This window comes from Phyllostomus discolor, chromosome 8 (genome assembly GCF_004126475.2).
Source record: "Phyllostomus discolor isolate MPI-MPIP mPhyDis1 chromosome 8, mPhyDis1.pri.v3, whole genome shotgun sequence".
In the NCBI taxonomy this organism is placed as follows: domain Eukaryota; kingdom Metazoa; phylum Chordata; class Mammalia; order Chiroptera; family Phyllostomidae; genus Phyllostomus; species Phyllostomus discolor.
In genome coordinates this window covers 29,711,962-29,731,236 of record NC_040910.2, presented here as the reverse complement: position 1 = coordinate 29,731,236, position 19,275 = coordinate 29,711,962, and the positions used below count along the sequence as shown (strand labels likewise).

Below are 19,275 nucleotides of genomic sequence, written 5' to 3'. Positions count from 1 at the left end.
TGCTTATTCTTATTTCTTTACAGTATTTTGGTAATACCTTACCCCCACCTCTCTCTTATTGATAATTCTAACTTGTTTTTAAGGCTCTGCTTAAGTCTTATCTTCCATGACCTTTTCTTTCTCTAAATTGCATTTCTCATTATCACCCATTCCTAATTTTACATGCTTTTACATAAGGGAGTGCAGGAAGCACTGTGCTACGAATGCTGTTTTGTTGTCTGTTTTAGTTCTTACAACTCCCCTGCCATGAATTAGTGTAGTTTTTTTTCTGTTTAATAGACAAGAAATCTAAGAGAGGTTTAGTAGCTTTCCCAGAATCACACTGTTAGTGTTTGAACATACCTCTATCTAACTCCAAACTTTATAAAAATTTTTTACAAACTAAAATAAATTGAAGAGTTATTTAAAAGTTCAGCAATGGAAAGTCCTCTTCCACTGCTCTGTCCCCGAGATTTAGTTTGGTACATTCTTCCAGAACTATTGTTTCGTACTTGCACATGTACATGTAAAAATGGAGACACGTATTCAGAAATAAGTCACTATGTATACCATCCTCTATCTTGCTTTTATCAGTTAAACGTTATCTTGATTATCTTTACATGTTAGTTCAAATAGATCAACTATATTAGTTTTAATAGCTGCTTTATGTTGCATTCTAGCAAGATCTGTTTCTTTTTACTTTTATCTTCATACTCCATTTTCATTCCCCTCCTCTCTCCTTAGTCAGCTATTCCAGTGTCTAATGAATATCTCTATATTTTTGCAAAATGGCTATCATTGTTTTGTATACATGTATTTCAAGTGCATAATGGTTGTATAATATCCCATTTAGTTTTACTTTTTTCCTAAGTGTTACGTTTCTGATCCATCTGTTTTGCTATATGCACATGTGTTGCTTCTAACTGCTGTATGATGCTCCATTGTAGTCTTCCATGTCTACACTTTTTTTCCTGTATGCTCACTTATTAATGTACTGAATAATTTCATATCAGAATTATTTCCCCAACTAGGTTGTAATTTACTGTAAAGCACAGATCACAGTTCTTGCAGCATATCATGGTACTTAGGAAAGCTGTGCCTGTGATAGACACCAATTTGGCACAGCTGAACTGTTGGCTGATAATACTGTACAGGTGGGGACTTTTAGGCTTTTAGTAGTAACTAGAAAATATGGTAAGGTGAGATCTTGAGTTATATTTTAATTAAGTATTACTAGATAAGGTAATGTCATAATTCTCAAGTGTCATGTATCTCCTTTTCCACAATTAAGCCTAGTAGACAGAGCGCAGAACTAGGGAGTAAGAAGACTTAGGTTTGAGTCCTTGTTCTACTGGTCAGCTAGTAATTGTTGTGTTAACTGAGTCTTCTCATGCAGCTCTTGTAACAGCATTGAACTAATTTATATATAGTGAGAGGTAAACTGAAAATTATTTTTTCTAAATTTAGAATCTAAACTTGGGAAGGTGAAAATCTAAAGAGTTGTCAGAGATTTGGTTACTTGATTAAGATAGGGCAAAGTAACAAAATATTGCAGAAAATAAATGCAGATGGGAGTATGGCAAAGTAGAAAGCACTAGGAATCTATCTCCCCACGATTACAACAATTACAGTGGCAGAGTCTTTTGTATGTAACTAATTTGGATCTCTCTGGAGTCTATTGAAGGCTTGCAACTTCCAGGGAAAGACTTGGGTAGTAAATTATGGCTAATTTCAGCCAATTGCAACTCTTAGCTTTGTAGTAGCAGCTACTCACGCCACACCTATGAGTACCAAGGCAGCCAGCCATGCGGGCATTTTGGGAGCAGCTTGCCTGCACCTTGTGGGAGCCAGGGTGGACAGAAAGCCCCTGCCCTCCAGATATTGGCGATCTGTGATCTGATAATTGTTAGCTGCTTCTGATCTCCAAGGTACAGACAAAGAAGCAGGCATCCCCCACCCCATTGAAACAAGCCCCACCCCTTCAAGGGGAATTAAAAAGTTGCCATGCGCAGATAGGAAAGGATGCAGGCATAGAAAAGACCTCAGAAGATTTTAAGTTTATACCTCAGGCTGATTCTTAGCTCAAACACAGTGTATGACAATTTAAAAGACAACAATAAAAAATTCAAAACAGCAAACCCTGGGGAAGGAGAATCTTTTTGTCATAGTTACCACATCATTAGATTCAAATAATGAGTTTTCAACAACAGAATCATAACGCATATAAAGAGACAGGAAAGTATGGCCTAAGGAAATATAAACAGACTGTCCCTGAAAAAGACCTGATGATGATCTGCTAGACAAAGACTTTATAACAACTGTTTTAAATATGCTCAAAAAAAACCAAAAACTAAAGGAATACATGGAGAAAGTTGAGAAAGCTAAGGTAAAACCTAAAAAGTAACCAAAACTTCTTTTTGGAGCCAAAAAATACAGTAACTGAAATGAAAAATTTATTACAGGAATTCAAAGGGGTTTCAGCAGGTAGAAGGAAGAATTGGTGAATTGAAGCTATGACAGTGGAAAGTATTTTATCTGAGGGGCAAAAAAAAAAAAAAAGAAAACCAGAAGAAAAGTGAACTGGCCATGAGGGACCTGTGCAACATCTGGTAGACCTACACATGCTTTGTGGGAGTCCCAGAAAGAGGAGAGAAAGAAAGGAGCAGAGAGAGTATTTGAAGAATTAATGCTGAAAATTTCCCAAATTTGTTGTAAGACATGAATACAAATATCTAGGAAGCTCAACAAGTTGGTTGAACTCAAATAGACCCCTTTGCACCCCGATGTTCATAGCAGCACAATTTACAATAGCTAGGTGCTGGAAGCAACCTAGATGCCCATCAGTAAATGAATGGATCAAAAAACTATGGTACATTTACACAATGGAATTCTATGCAGCAGAAAGAAAGAAGGAGCTCATACCCTTTGCAACAGCATGGATGGAGCTGGAAAGCATTATGCTAAGTGAAACAAGCCAGGCAGTGAAAGACAAATACCACATGATATCACCTTTAACAGGAATCTAAACAACAAAACAAAACAAAACAAAACAAAACAAAAACTAGCAAAATATAACCAAAGACACTGAAATAGGGGATAGCCTGACAGTGGCCAGAGGGGAGAGAAGAGGGAATTCCAGGGGGGAATGGGTAGGGATTACAGGAACAAATTTGGAGGACACATGGACAAAAACTAGGGGTGGGGGGTAATGGGGGGAAGGGGGGAGGGTTGGGTGGGTGGGCTGGAATGGGAGTAGGGGGGAGAAAAATGTACTTGAACAATGATTAAAATAAAAAAAAAATAGACCTACAACAAGACATTGTAATTAAATTGTTAAAAGTCAAAAGGCAAAGAGAGAAGTGCCTCTCTTTGCTGTATTACATATACCAGCAATTTGGTAAGATTATCAGCATATTTCTCTTTAGAAACTTTAGAGAACAGAAGACTTGGGCTGATGTATTTAAGTGCTTCAAGACAAACTGTCAAAAGCCCTGTATCTGGCAAAACTGTCCTTTGAAATGAGAGTGAAATTAAGATATTCCCAGGTAAACAAAAGCTGAGCTTATTTATTATTGCTCAACTTGCACAGAAAGAAATGCTAAAGAGAATCTTGCAGATTGAAATGATAGAACGCTAGGCAGTGACTTGAAGCCATATGAAAAAATAGAGATCTCAGAAAAGGTAAATACATAGGCAGTTATAAAAGCTTATTATCATAATGATGTTTGTAACTCCCCTTTTTGCTTTCTACACAATTTAAGAGACTAATGCATTTTAAAAGAGCAATTATTTAGAACTGGGGGGTGGGTTGGGATGGGAGTAAAAGACAGAAAACTGTACTTGAACAACAATTAAAATACAAATAAAATTTTTTAAAAAGCAATTGTTTAGTTTAAAAGCTAGTATTATAACTTGTAACTCCACATTTTGTTTTTTACATTAATTTAAGAGACCAGTGTTTTTTAAAAATTATCAGTTTCTTTTTGGACACAGAAAGATGTGTAAAAATGTAATTTTGTGACATCAAAAACTGAAAAGAATGGTGTGGAAATGTAAAGGAGTAGAATTTTTGTTATTGAAGTTAAGCTGGTACAAATCCAAATTAGAGTATTATAACTAGGATATTAAATGTAATTCCCATGGAAACTGCAAAGAAAATAGAGGATGGATATATGCAAAAGGAAGTGAGATGAATTGAAATGTTTTGTTACAAAAAAATCAACTGAACACAAAAGACAGTCATGCAGAAAGTGAGGGACAAAAATAGCTACAAGGCATATGTAAAATAAATAGAAAAATAACAGAAATAAGCTTCATATAAGTCAGCCTTAAAGGGGACGGAAACGTACTATGACATGGATCCACCTTGAGGACATTATGCTGAGTGGAATAAGTGAGTAACAAAAAGATGAATACTGTATGATTCCACTTACATGAGGTACTTCAAGTAGAAAAAATCATAGAGACAGAACGTAGAATAGTGATTTCCAAGGACTGGGGAGAAAGGGGGAATGGAGAATTACCGTGTAATGGTTACAGAGAGTTTCGGTTTTGCAAGATGAAAGAATTCTGGAGTTGGATGGTTGGTGGTGGTTGCACAAAAGTATGAATAGTTAATACCACTGAACTATATACTTAAAAGTGATTAAGGTGGTAAATTCTGTGTTATGTGTATTTTACTACAATTAAAAATTGAAAAAATATATACAAAGTTTGTACAATATTAGGATCCTGAGCTCACTCATAGTTGAGAAACCTTTGTTCAAAAAAAAAATTGCTGCTCAAAGCAGAGAAAACTATTCTGCTGGACGTGGAATATCTGCTGCTTTCTGGGCAAATTGCACAGAAGGTAAATAGCAAGTAAGCTATTACCTCTTATTGGATGCGCTAAGATCATTTCCTGCTCTAATACAGAGAAAGCCAAGTTCTATTTTTTTATTAATATATTTGACAGTGAAAGTTTCTCAAGCTTTTTTTCTTAATAAGCCCATTAGAACTCAGCATTCTTGAGAAGAATTTTGACACATTTTATTACCATCAAAAGAACCTGTATTTTGGAGCAGGGGTATTGCAGTATTATTTTAGTGATTTAAGGCAATTTATAGTAGTGGAAATAAGTTATATACACAAAGCTGTAATTCAGACAAGTGTATATATAATTACCATATGGTGTTTGGGCTTGTTCAACGTGTCATAACATTTGAATTGTTAGGCCTTTTGGGCAAGAGAATGCCATTATCCTAGCAGTACTGTGTAACAGTTAATACGAAAAGTTAATGTGTACAAGGAGGTACCGTAAAAAGGAGAGATCAGAAGTCAAGTTACAATTTAAGGGTCTTCCCTCTCCCTCAATTCCAACTGCAAGTAATCCAGCCCTAGTGTAATGGACTCAGCTCTGTTGATACCTTGCATCAAAATTAGCTCTAGAACCACATCTGTTCAACTTTTTTCATCACCACCAGGCTCTCCTCTGTGCTTCTTCAACACTCTCTGGTTTATTTATTTCCCTCAGTAGTCTTTGATAGGGATTGGCAAACAGTGGCCTGTAGGACAAAGTCAGCCCACTGTCTGCGTTTGTAAACAAATTTTAATGAAGTAAGTTATACTTGTTTGTTTGCATATAATCTGTGACTGCTTTTACACTACAGTGGCAAAGTAGGGTGCAGACAGTGACCATATGGCCTGGAAAGCTTAAAATATTTACCATCTGGCCCTTTACAGAATAAATTTGCTGATCCTTGGTCAATGAGCACCTTCATTTACTTTTTGTTGCTTCCTGTACCTACTAGGTACATCACTGCTGCTGAATACTTTTGTAAAATTATAAAGGAGCCCAGGTGTGGGAGATAGGGTAGCAAACAACCCTATCCGTAAGTTGAGGCTTGGGTGATTTCTGGATGTGTTCTGGTTCTGCAGGTAGACTGCCTAACAATAAGATTCAGCTGAGCATAATTTTCATCTTCTTTTGGTACTTGTTTCTGACCTTCCATGGTTGAATTAATGCTCTCTCAGCATGCTAATTGCCATTGTAAGACTCGTGCATTTTATTATAGGTATTTGTTTACATTTCTCCATATGAACTCCTCAAAGTCAAGAGAACTATGTTTCATTTTCTTCTTACAGTGCCTTATGTGAATATGGAAAGGATCTTAAAATTTGTGTGTAGTCCTTAGTAATTATCTGTTGAACTGAACTGGGAGGCTTGATTTTTTTAAAGAAAAGTAATTTTAGGTTATTTTAATGTAATATTTATTATTTTAAAAATATAGAAGAGATAATAGTAAAAGGGAAACTTGTTACTGACCTTTCATTCTGTTTCCCCCCACCTTAGGTAAATAAATACTGTTACCTGATTGGTAGCTATCTTCCTGTATGTCATCGCTCTATTCTTTCATTCCTTCTTACACATACCACCCACTTAATATACAGTTATGTGAAGTTAGGTATTCAATATACACAAACATTTTAAAAAATAGGAGTATGCTGTGCATACTCTTCTGTAACTTTCTTTTTTTCACTTAACAGTGTACATAGAACTAACTTGTTTCTTTTCAAGTGAAAAGAAACACAGTATTTTAAGTACAGTGATATCACAATATATTGAACCAGGCCTCTTGATAAACATTTAGGTTGTTTATATTTTTTGCTCTGACAAGCAGTGCTAGGGTAAATATCCTTGTACATACCCTTTTGTATTTGCGATACTATATCTGTAGGATAAATTTAAAATTGCAGGTTGCTCTTTCAAATGGTATGTGAGTTTAAATTTTTTACATACTTTGCAAAATGACTGTAATTAACTTTCCCACAAATAAGGTATACAAAGACCTATTTCCCCACATTCTGACCAACATTGTATATTATTTCATTTTTCTCAAGTTCAGATGTCATACTTTCATTTTTTAATTTGGAGGGAGGTCAGTATTTTGTATACATGTTTATTGTTTTTTTTTCCCCCTCTGTCATTTGCCCTTCCAGTCTTTTGTCCACTTCTTATTTTGGTTGCCAGTATTTTTCGTAGTGATTTGGAAGAACTTGTGCATATTAGAGAATTAGCAATCTATCAATTATGTTGCAGGTATTTTTTCATATAATTATTAAGCTTGATTATGTATTACGTCATGCAGATGCTTTAAATTTTATAGAGTCAGCTTTCTCATTCTAGTTTCTTGTGACTTGGGGGGTTTGTGTCATGTTTTGAAACTCCTGCTTTAATCATAGATTATAGAAAATTAATTTATGTTTTTTTATTTATATAATTCTTTTGTTTCAAAATGCCAACTACTTGGAATTATTTTTGTATAGTCTGAGGAATAAATTAAGCCTTTTTAGTTCCAATGGCCAACTCTAAAATGTGTTCATATATGGTAAATGTAGGGAGAGAAAGAAGGAAGAGACATTGTCCAAGTTTTCAGTCTGATTTTTTCTCTCATTTTTATTCATGTAAAAAAAAATATAGAAAAAAAGATATACTTTAAAGACAAAGTCACCCACTATCATAAAATAGAAGTTATTTCTGTTTTCACTCCTCTCTAGAAATGTCTTTCCATATTTATAAAAGATACTTCGGTAGCGGTCTCTTACATTGTAAAGTTAGTATGTGCCTTGCACATAATGTGTCCATTGGCTTGAATATTTATGTAATGTTAGTGACTACACACTAAAAATAAATTAGAGCCTAAATTTTTAAAAGGATTTAGTTCCCTTCAACCCCAACTGTTTCTGAATCTTTTTAGTGGTCAAGGAAAGAATACTGTGAAATGTAAATTTTAAAAGAAATAACAGATCTCATTTCCCCCCCTAGATTTTGGACTGGTTTGTACAGATATGTTTGGCCCTGAAACATGTACATGATAGAAAAATTCTTCATCGAGACATAAAATCACAGGTATGTTTGTTCTGTTACCTAATTATCTTCTGAATGAATATGGACATGGAAGCGGCATTGTCTTGGGTCGGAATTTTTGAACCCAATTCAGCCTGCATCAGATTATGTTTTCTCCTTGCACTCTAATCCTAGAAGTTTTCATTAGCATCTTGGGTTAGATCTCCTCCTTACTTCCTCTTTCTTGATTTACTTTCTCATTATAACAGAAAAATATACCAAAAATGGATGTGTGGAAGGTATGTTTTTTGAGATGACATTATTCCATTCTCTTTAATGATAATTTGTATATCACTTTCTAGGTTGGAAATTATTTCCCTACAGAAATTTGAAGATATTGCTCATTTGTCTCTTGTCTTATACTTGCTGTTTAGGAATTTAAAGCCATTATTATTTCTCATCCTTTTTTCTTCTCTCTGGAAGATTTTAGGACATTGTGTCTGTCCCCATTTTTATAAAATTTCAGTGTTGCACATTGGTGAGCGCCAGTTTTTATTCATTTTGCTGTGTACTTTTGATCAGAAAAGGTGTATTTCCCAGGAAATGTTTTGTTATATTTTTTCAGATACTGTTTCTCTATTACTATCTTCATGATTGTCATCCGGATTTTTTTCTAGACATGTGGTGGAGCTTCTTAATCTATCCCTTCAAGTATCGTATTTGTTGCATACTTTAATTTTTTGTCGCTCTATTGCATCCTAGGTGATTTCCTCACCCTGCCTTTTAAATTTTGTGTAAACTAGTGATTAATTGAATCTATTTTTTAATAATAATTTTGTTCTCTTCAAGACGTTAAAATGAATTTTCACATCTGTTCTTATTGGTTCTTCCTTTACAACGTCTTGCTTTTTAAATGGATATTTATCCCTTCATTTATCTCTTTGCAATTTCTTAACATCTTTGGAATTTTTGCTGGACCGTTTTACAATATAAATTCTAGCTGGAGTGAATTTTTGTTCTGGTGTTTTTTTGGCTAGTTTTCTTTGCATTATATTTCTTCACGTGTATGGTTTGTCCCCACAACTCATTCATCTTTGCAGAGAGATTTCAACGTTGCCTCACTTAGGCACTCTCAGTTCCCGAGTGGGGAGTACAGAGGGAATTTATTTCCTGTGTTAAGGCCAGAGTGTCTGTCGTCTTATCTCACACCTGCAGCTACTTTGTAGCCTAAGCCCCTGCAGTGGGAAGGAGAGGAACTGTGGTAGAAGTTCCACCCCCGTTTTTCCTGGTCCCCAACGCCCTGCCACCTGGTCCCATTGCACCCCATTTTACCCCATCCCCATCAGTCTCACTTTGTGTTATTTTTAGTTGTGGTCATGTGCCTGATTCAAGTCTCCTGACTGATACAGATGGAATTTTAATTCACATTATTCCACAAACTCTTGACTTCACTGTTTGGTGGAGTGTTGGAGTTCTGTATTTATAAATGCAAAATAGGTAAATTATTGGAAATTTTAAAAGTTTTTATGTCTATTTCATTAGACTTTTATTTATTTATTTATTTTTATTTTTTGGATGGTGCCCAGGGATCTGCACTAACCCAATGAAGATTTATTTCTCTATTTTCCTCTAGAAGTTTTATAGTTTTAATTCTTGTGTTTAGGTACAGAGCCCATTTTGAGTTAATTTTTGTATATGATACGTGAAAGGGGTTTGTATTCATTCTTTTGCATGTAGATGATGAGTTATCCTAGCATTTCTTTAAGCTGCATTTATTTTTTATGAAAATTTGACTCAGAACTGAACTGTAATAATAATTCTGTTTTTCTTCTCTCTTTTACAGAATATATTTTTAACTAAAGATGGGACAATACAACTTGGAGATTTTGGAATTGCTAGAGTTCTTAATAGGTAAAATATCAGTTTTAAATTTTGATATGTCTTCAGTGAAATTTTAATTCATGATGATATATATGTGATAATTTATATCTTTAAGTATCTGAAGCTTCTCCAATAATTCTCTTTGTTTCAGTACTGTAGAACTGGCTCGGACTTGCATAGGGACCCCATACTACTTGTCACCTGAAATCTGTGAAAACAAACCTTACAATAATAAAAGGTATGCAAAATATTATTACATGTGTATTTTCTTTAAATCTTTATGTTAACTATATATTAGCCTTAAGAATATTCTAAAATCAATAATATACATGTATGTGTATATATATGCATACATACATTTTTTTAAATTCTCACGCAAGGATATGTTTTTATTGATTTTAGAGAGAGAGGAAGGGATGAGGAGGGGAGAGAGAAAAACAATTGCTTAACTCCTGTACACACCCCAACTGGGGATTGAACCCACAACCTAGGTAGGAGCGCTGACTGGGAATCGAATCTACAGCTTTTTGGTGTACAGGATGATGCTCCAACCAACTGAGCCACCTGTCCAGGGCCACAAACATTTTTTTTTAAATATATGATGAGGGTAATTGTTAAGAAGCTATTTTACTATCATGCTAAAGAATCTATAGAAAAAATTATTTATTATTTAAATTATATTTGGAAATAGACTGCTTTCTTTGGTCTTTTGTAATGGTAACTTTCTATTCAGTGATAATGGTTAATATTTATTGAAGATTTTCTCTACACTGGGCATTGTTTTGTATGCTTTCTATGTTTTAACTCCTAATCTTTATAATAACCTTATAAGTTGTATGTATTAATCATGTGTGTTAATCATGTCTCCATTCCTTATAAGGAAATCAGATGCAGAGAGATATAAAGTAACTTCGAAGTCCAGGCATCTGGCCTACAATCTCAATTTTCTAATTACTGAGCTGTATTGTGGTTACCAGATTGTTTATGTTGGTGGGAAGAGGAATCCTGCCACTGAAATCCAATTATCCTTTATTTTCTCTCAGTCATTATGATAGAAAAAACAGTGGTTTCAATTTTGAAAGTGCTCATAGAAGCTAAAAGGAAGAAAGCGGTGGCTGGCCATAATGCATGTTGTTTGTGGTTGCTATCTGTCCTCTCTCTTTCCTGTATTTATTTATTTACTTTTTTGAGAATGAGGATGAAGCTGTGTTTCAAACTCTAGCAGTAGAGATTGAGAACATCATTCCAGCAATGTATTTTTAAAATCAACTTGTATTACAATAATCAGTCTAGTCCATGGAATGTATTATTAGTAGATATTCTAAAAGATAACAGTATTTTCTTTCAGCTAATTTCACATTTTAATGTTACCTCTGTGTCTTGTGGATATGTCAACTGTAAAAGAAAATCATTCTTCAAATTAAGAATGGATTTAATCATCCTTTAAACAATTTTATATAGAATTAATTTTGTGGAGAAAATGCTTTAAAATGTGGATGAGCATCATTAATTATACTTCAAAATTCATATTTTATAAATGTATTTTAAAGTATTTTATTAATAGGATCATTAATGTTTTTTGTTTATGCTGTTTAATTTGTAACATGTACAAGTTACTACCTAGCTTAATTATATTTACATTTTTTTCTCAACTGAATCTAGAAATTAAATAGAAAATAGGGATTATAAATTTATATTTGTAGATTTTTGTGAAACTTCTGGTAAAGATAATCTTAGGATTTCAATAATGGGTTTTATTCTTTTCCATTAAGTTCAGCTTGCAGGAGCTGTGGTTTTTGCTTTTGTTGACTTCTAAGGACCACTATAACTCTGAACTATGAGTGCCTTTTTTTTTTTCTTTCAGAAACAGGTAGTTGTTTTTTAATTATAAAAATACCTCTTTATTTTAAGATAGAAGAGATCAGGTATAAGGAAGATAGTATAACTAAGTCCTTTCCTTTGTAAGAAGATTTTATTTATTTATTTTTAGGGAGAAGGGAAGGGAAGGAGAAGTAGAGGGAGAGAAACATCAATGTGTGGTTGTCCCTCATGCACCTCATACTGGGGACCTGGTCTGCAACCCAGGCATGTGCCCTGACTGGGAATCAAACCAGTGACCTTTTGGTTCACAGGCTGGCATTCAGTCCACTGAGCCACACCAGGCAGGGCCTAAGCCTTTAATTTAGAATAAAATCAATGAATATATTTACTCTTATATAATATTTTAATTGGCTGTCACAGGTTTATTTGAGACATGAATTTAGTAAATTAATATTTTTTTCACGTTTATTGAAGTAGTATTTTCCTTTCATTTTTTAAAAACCATATATTTTGTAAATAATTGAATAAAGCATTTTGACTTGTGAAATAAAATAACAATGGAATACCTGAAATTGTTTTTATTAAATTTCTTCAATGAAACTTTAAAATAATTGTGTGGACAGCCATTGTTTTTCTCATCTGGGATAGCTGCTTTCATCATTTGGTCATGGTTGGAATTTTAAGTTTTAAAAGACATGTTTCATGGAACACATTTTTGCAAAGCATTTTCATATTGGTATTGTTTTCTTTACATGAAAAAAAATTAAGTAAAATCTGATACTTACAAAAAATTTTTATTTGTCTGTTTCCTAGTGACATTTGGGCTCTTGGATGTGTCCTTTATGAGATGTGCACTCTCAAACATGCAGTAAGTAGGAGTTTCTGAAATATTTTAAAAATTATGTCAAAAGTGATTATATTTTTATTTTTTTAATAATCATAATGCATCTTCAGAGACCCTGTTGTACTAGAAATTCTGTCAGTTTTTAAATTTCTCAACTTCTCTGAAGTATACATTTTAATTTATTTTCTCAATATATATGCATATTTTACATACTTATATTGTAATACATATATTATACTTTTTTCTAGAAAATTACTTCTAAAGACAAATAAATTTGCCATCTTTTTAATGTTAAATTCACGTGTGAATTTGATATTTTTACGTAAGAAGTGTTATTATTTGGCTTCTGGACAAGATGGAGGCATAGGTAGATATGCTTCTCTTTCTCGCACAACCAAAAGAAGGGTAACAACCAATTTAAAAACAAAAAACAACCACAACTTCCAGAAAATTGAACTGTATGGAAGTATGACAACCAAGGAGTTAAAGAAGAAACATTCATCCAGACTGGTAGGAGGGGCGGATAGAGGAAGCTGGGGCAGAGAGGATTCACAACAAGGCAGTGGCTGGCGAACCAGGTAGGCAAGACAGTGGCTGTTGGACTGGGGTATCCTACATTCACATGTGGGTAAGCTGGGAAGAACAACTGAGGGACAAAACAGACTGCACAACCCAGGGTTCCAGAGTGGGAAACTAAAGCCTCAAAACCTCTGGCTATAAAAAACTGTGGGTTGCAGTGGCAGGAAATCTCTTAGTCTCATAGGAGAGACTGTTGGAGACACCTACAGGGTCCTAGAACATGCATAAACCCACCCACCTGGGAATCAGCACCAGAAGGGCTCAGTTTGCTTGCAGGTAGCAGGGGAAGTGACTGAAAGCCCACCGAGAGCTGAGAAAATGGCATTGTTCCCTCTCAGACCCCTCCCCTACATACAGAAGAGTGAGTTGCCCCCTTACAACGTAACAGGTATACTGAGGCAAAGAAATATGGCTAAAATGAAAGAACAGATCAAAACTCCAGAAAAAGAACTAAGTGACAAGGAGATACCTAACCTATCAGATACAGAGTTCAAAACACTGGTAATCAGGATGCTCACAGAAATCACTGAGCATGGTTACAAAATAAAGGAAGATGTGAAGGCTATGCAAAGTGAAATAAAGCAAAGTATACAGGGAATCAACAGTGAAGGGAAGGAAACCAGAATTCAAATACACAATTTTGAACAGAAGGAAGAAAGAAACATTCAGCCGGAACAGAATGAAGCAACAAGAATTCAAAAAAATGAGGAGAGGCTTAGGAACTTCTGGGACAACTTTAAACATTTCAACATCTGAATCATAGGGGTGCCAGAAGGAGAAGAGGAACAGCAAGAAATTGAAAAATTATTTGAAAAAAGCAATGAAGGAAAACTTCCCCTATCTAGCGAAGGAACTAGACATGAGAGTCCAGGAAGCTCAGAGAGTCCCAAATAAGTTGCACCCAAGGAGAAGCATACCAAGACACATCATACTTACATTTCCTAAAATTAAAGATAAGGAGAGAATTTTAAAAGCAGCTAGAGGAAAGGAGACAGTTACCTACAAAGGAGTGCCCATAAGACTGTCAGCTGATTTCTTAAAAGAAACTTTGCAGGCAAGAGGGGCTGGAAAGAAGTATTTAAAGTAATGAAAAGCAAGGACCTTATACAACCTAGATTACTCTATCCTGCAAAGTTCTCATTTGGAATGGAAGGGCAGATAAAGTGCTTCCCAGATAAGGTTAAATTAAAGGAGTTCATCATCACCAAACCCTTATTATATGAAATATTAAAGGAACTTATTTAAGAAAAAGAAGATCAAAACTATGAATAGTAAGATGACAATAAACCCACAATTATCAACAACTGAATCTAAGAAAACGAAAACAAACTAAGTAAAACAACTAGAACAGGAACAGAATCACAGAAATGGAGATTACATAGAGGGTTAGCAGTGGGGAGGGGGTGGGGAGAGAATGGAGAAAAAGGTACAAGGAATAAGAAGTATAAATGGTAGGCACAAAATAGACATCACATGCTTAATAATAATGAGCAGTGTGTAAAAGGAAAGTAATTAGTACTTTATTTTATTTTCCCAAAATATTTTAGTTCTGGAGTTGATTTCTTGTTGTAGTTACTACAATAGCAGCATAGGAAGGTAGGTCTTAAATGAATACTACCAGGTTTGTTTTACCATCTTTATTACTGTCATGTTTTAATAAAACCTTTAATTATTCTTCATATCCCATCTCTTAGTGTTTTGAATAAGTAAAAATCTTACAGCAAGTTATACGTATTATGAGGACTGGTGTTTTCTTTTAAATATGTTTATAAATAACCTAGTAATAAAAATAACCGAGAGAACCTTGCTCTAGAGAATATGCTGATTAAAATATTTGAAAGAGGACTGTATTTCTGTTCTATATTGATAGGAAATGAACTATTTGTCATTGCTGATATTTCCACTTTTGAGATATATATGTGTGTGTGTTTGTATATATTCTATATGTGTTAATTTATATTTTTGAATTTCAGTTTGAAGCTGGCAACATGAAAAACCTAGTACTGAAGATAATATCTGGGTCTTTTCCGCCTGTGTCTTTGCATTATTCTTATGATCTCCGCTGTTTGCTCTCTCAGTTATTTAAAAGAAATCCTAGGGATAGACCATCAGTCAACTCCATATTGGAGAAAGGCTTTATAGCCAAACGCATTGAAAAATTTCTTTCACCTCAGGTATGTATTTTTACATTAGAATTAAATTGAACAGTTGGGTCATGGTACTTAACTAGAACATGCCCTCCGCTGCTTTGAGAGAAGTGCATTGGAACTTTGGGAGAGTTAAATACTGTTTTCAAACCATAGTGGAGTCACCTTCTTTTCCATTCCTGTGTAACTTTCCCTCCTGATTTGCTTTTCAGTTGTGAGTCTGTAAGAAGGAAAACATTCCTTCTGTGTCTCCTCTTAACACTTAATCCATAACTTCTGATCACCAGTTGTGTGGTAGCTTTCCCCCACACCAGGCAATCCTGTGATGCCAGCTGGGTGGGTGTTCTACCAGTCAATTCAGTTCTGACGCTATCCAAAAATATGTTTCCAATTATATATTGATAAGAGCGAAAACTCACTGGAGAGGTTGAGAAGAGTGAGAGTAAAGCTGAGGGAACTGATAGATTAATCTGAGAAGGGGATTATGAAGTAATTCTTGATCAGTTTTGAAGTAAATAAGAGGAGTACACAGAAATACAGGTGGAGGTTATTTCAGGTAGGAGGTACCTGTGTTAAATCGCTGAGATACAGCACAGGTGAGCAGTGTGGTGGAGGGGCTTGTGGTTCTTTAGGCTAATTTGAAAAGAAAGCGTGTTCGGAGAAGTCATAAAAATAAATTGGTAACATTGGAAGGAGGTTAGTCAGAGGGGAATTTCTGTGAATAGATTATTTGGATTTAATTAATGTAGTTTATTTGGCAGGATAATTATTACTCAGAAAGGAAAAAAATGTATTCTGATTAATGGGTAAGTTTTTTATTTTGGAAAATGAACATTTTTTCTAACTTTTCCCCCCTCTTTCATTCTAAGCTTATTGCAGAAGAATTTTGTCTAAAAACATATTCCAAGGTTGGAGTACAGCTTATACCAGGTAAATAAATCCTTTCACCTGTTTGCAGTAATTAATATATTAATTTTGCTAATTGGCAATACTTATTCTACCAATCACTTATATCACTTATATCCTAGTGATATATGTAGATATAATAAATTGAGGTAATTGTAGATAAATTTAATCCAGAGAAAATGCATTTTTAAATTATTTATGATATGACAATATGTAGTACTTTTGCATGAATTAATAACAAAATTTCCATTTGCCTGCCTTACTTAAATGAAATTTGTCTGGGATGTGAATAAAAGCATGGGGAATGTAATCAGTAATATAATAACTATGTATGGTGCTAGGTAGGCACTAGATTTATTGGACTGATCACTTTGTAAGTTATACAAATGTCCAATGACCACATTATACACCTGAAACTAGTATAATATTGTCCATATACTGTAACTGAAAAAATTTTTAAGAATTAAAAGAGTTAATAAAATGATAGTGGAGGAGGAGAAAATTAGGAGTCACTTCATAACTTGGTATCTGCTGGTGCTGCACTGTCAGCCTCCCTAAGAGAAGCCTGGCCTCTGGATGTCCTCCTCAGCACATCCAGGGCCAGCGCTGACATGACAGCCACACTCAGGCATGGCCTGCAGCAGAGTGTTTCCCATCGGGCCCTGTTTGTAGCAGCTTCCATCTTCCTTTGTCAGTGTGCAGCACCAGCCAGGCACAGTGGTCTGTGATGGCCACATACTGGGCTGTAAGAAATGCCTTCCATGGGCGAGGAATTAAAAATTTCTAGGACATTGAGGATGGTCCTAGGGTTTAAGAAGTACCTGTAGATAAACAAATAAAGCTTGATCAATGCCTTGCTACACTTCATGACCAAAGAAAAAACTGCTTCAAAGACAGTGTACTGAAATTCTGTAGGTGAATATGTTAATATGCATTGAACACAGACTCATTATTTTAACGTCCACTTTTCAGTGGTAGGTTCTGTTCCTTCTCTGGTTGTCATTTGGTGATGGGTTTGCACTCCATTAATGTGGTAGAGTTTTTATAAACCAGCACATCTACACTGAGTGAAACCTGCAGTGAGGCCGAGGAACACATGATGTAACAGATATGTACAGAAGGCCCTTTGTTACCTTTCACTGTCTGCCTCAAATAAATAGTCTGTCTTGAAATTTTTTACCTTTATCAAAAACTTAAGTGATATTCTGAAAATATTGTCATCGAATGTTATAAAATGTCTAACCTAAGTGTGTACATCTTTTAAAAAAATATTTTGATGCTCTCTTTTTGTAGGGTTTTTTAAAGGATTTTATTTATTTTCAGAGAGAAGGGAATGGAGGGAGAAAGAAAAGGAGAGAAACATCAGTGGTTGCCTCTCAAGCACCCCCTACTGGGGATGTGGCCTGCAACCCAGACAGGGGCCCTGTCTGGAAATCGAACTGGTGACCCTTTGGTTCTCAGGCCGGTGCTCAATCCACTAAGCCACACCAGCCAGGGCAGTGTGTACATCTTTATGTAAAATATTTTTCTTGGAGAAATCCTTCATATTCTATAATTTTAAATAAATTAATTAATGTGAAGTTAGGTGCTTTGCCAAGGATAGTTTTTTTAAATGTGGGCATTAACAGTAGAATATTTGTAACATTGTGGGTATAGTTTTTATGCCATGTGTATGTATATGCATATATTTGTGTAAAAGTGAGATTTTATACTTTTTCTACATACAATGGCTTCAGAATGGATTTCTAAATTCCATGGACATTATTTAAGATTTGAAGAGTATTTTGTTTTTAAAACATGTTTTTCATGTTCTATTCCATTGTGAGTTTGAGTAAATTAATAAAAAGAAATACCGTATCAGAAACTGAGCTTCTGTAAGCTGGAAGTGGTGTGGCAGTGCATTCTCAGGAAGGCCAGCTACACTTAGCCCTTCTTAAAGACTCTGAGACCCATCCTCTCAGTGTGAGAGACTGTCAGTTCCTGAAAAATCAGTTCGCTCTAAAAATTCATGAGGACAGACACAGCAGAATCAGCATATCTCTCTTGGCAGTCAAAGTCTAGTCTCATGAGAAGTCAAGTCTTAATGAAAAGCCTCATTGTCACGAAGGCCAGAAATACCCCACGCCAGCACATTCTTTCCACATGGGTAAGCCTACGTACAAGTTAGAAAATTATTTTGTTGTAAGAGTTAGATAGATGAGATATTTAATAGCATGGGGCTAAAATAAGAGTCGTATTGCTGATGGGCCTATATTTTGTGGACTCCAACTCCCTATATTAAACTTCATCCCATTGGTGGCCTTGTTTCTTGAGCCTGAGAAATGGTAAAAAATCAGGTAAGTAATTCTTCTTCTCTAGAAAGTGAATGGGAACTAGTCATACAGTGGCTTGGGACTCTTCATTTTTACACTTTTGTGCCTCTTGCCCCTTTTCTGGCATACAGAGTATCCCTTGGGTGATACTTATACATGTGTCCAGGTTACAGTGTTGCAACTTTGTATGTCTGCAGGCTGGATTAATACAGTTGAACTCTCACAGGGAAACTTTTTTTGCATTTCCTAGTTCCTGTCAGGATATAGTTGGAGTATATGTTTGGAAAACCTTACTCTGACATACTCATATCTTCAACCCAAATTACTTATGAATCTCTAAACTGCCAGTCAAATAGATATTTTTTATTTTTATGAGTTAACCAAGTTATAGGAATAATAGATATTCATTATAAAAATTGAAGAAAATAAAAATTACCTCTAATCTTAACACATAGTTATATTTGTTTTCTTTTTTTGTGATAGCACATGTAGAGCAGTTGAAAATTGGGGTTGTGTTATAAACAACGACTTGTTTCTTTTAATTCACAGTAGTATATGGTGATTATTTTCTAATACAGCTAAATATTGTTAGAAGAACTGAGTTTAATGGTGGTATTTCATTGTGAACTACCAGTTAATTTCTTCCTTCTTTCCCTTCCTGAAAAGGAAGAATGCTTGTCGGAAGACATTGATTTAAATTGATTTAGCACATGATAAAATCCTGAGAGAGCAGGCTGGAAGGAGCAGAAAGCAAGCTGCTCTTCGACTGCGAGCCAGCTTGAGCAGAGAGGCCCCTGAGCGGATGTGGAGAATAGTTAGAGGAAAGCGGGTCTTGCTGAGTGTTGATGTGGACTGCACTCCTTGACCTCCTTTAATGTCTTTGAAAGATGTAAATAGTTGGCTTTCCTTTTAGTTACTTTACTTTAACTGTGTTTTCTTGAATGTATCATTGGCCTAAAACTGAACCTTGTCTGGGCTTCA

The 19,275-nt window shown here is 34.9% G+C and overlaps 1 protein-coding gene across 9 annotated transcripts in view; it reads left to right on the top strand.

The window, feature by feature from the left end:
• The window catches only part of NEK1 (NIMA related kinase 1), a 100,734-nt gene that overhangs the window by 12,190 nt on the left and 69,269 nt on the right, over window positions 1-19,275 (top strand). For all 9 annotated transcript variants that reach the window (XM_036031991.1, XM_036031990.1, XM_028519672.2 and 6 more), the window contains 6 exons: window positions 7,784-7,867; window positions 9,648-9,715; window positions 9,837-9,923; window positions 12,320-12,374; window positions 14,903-15,103; window positions 15,946-16,006. In XM_036031991.1, the coding sequence (XP_035887884.1) occupies window positions 7,784-7,867; window positions 9,648-9,715; window positions 9,837-9,923; window positions 12,320-12,374; window positions 14,903-15,103; window positions 15,946-16,006 (556 nt within the window). The remainder of the gene's footprint in view (window positions 1-7,783; window positions 7,868-9,647; window positions 9,716-9,836; window positions 9,924-12,319; window positions 12,375-14,902; window positions 15,104-15,945; window positions 16,007-19,275) is intronic.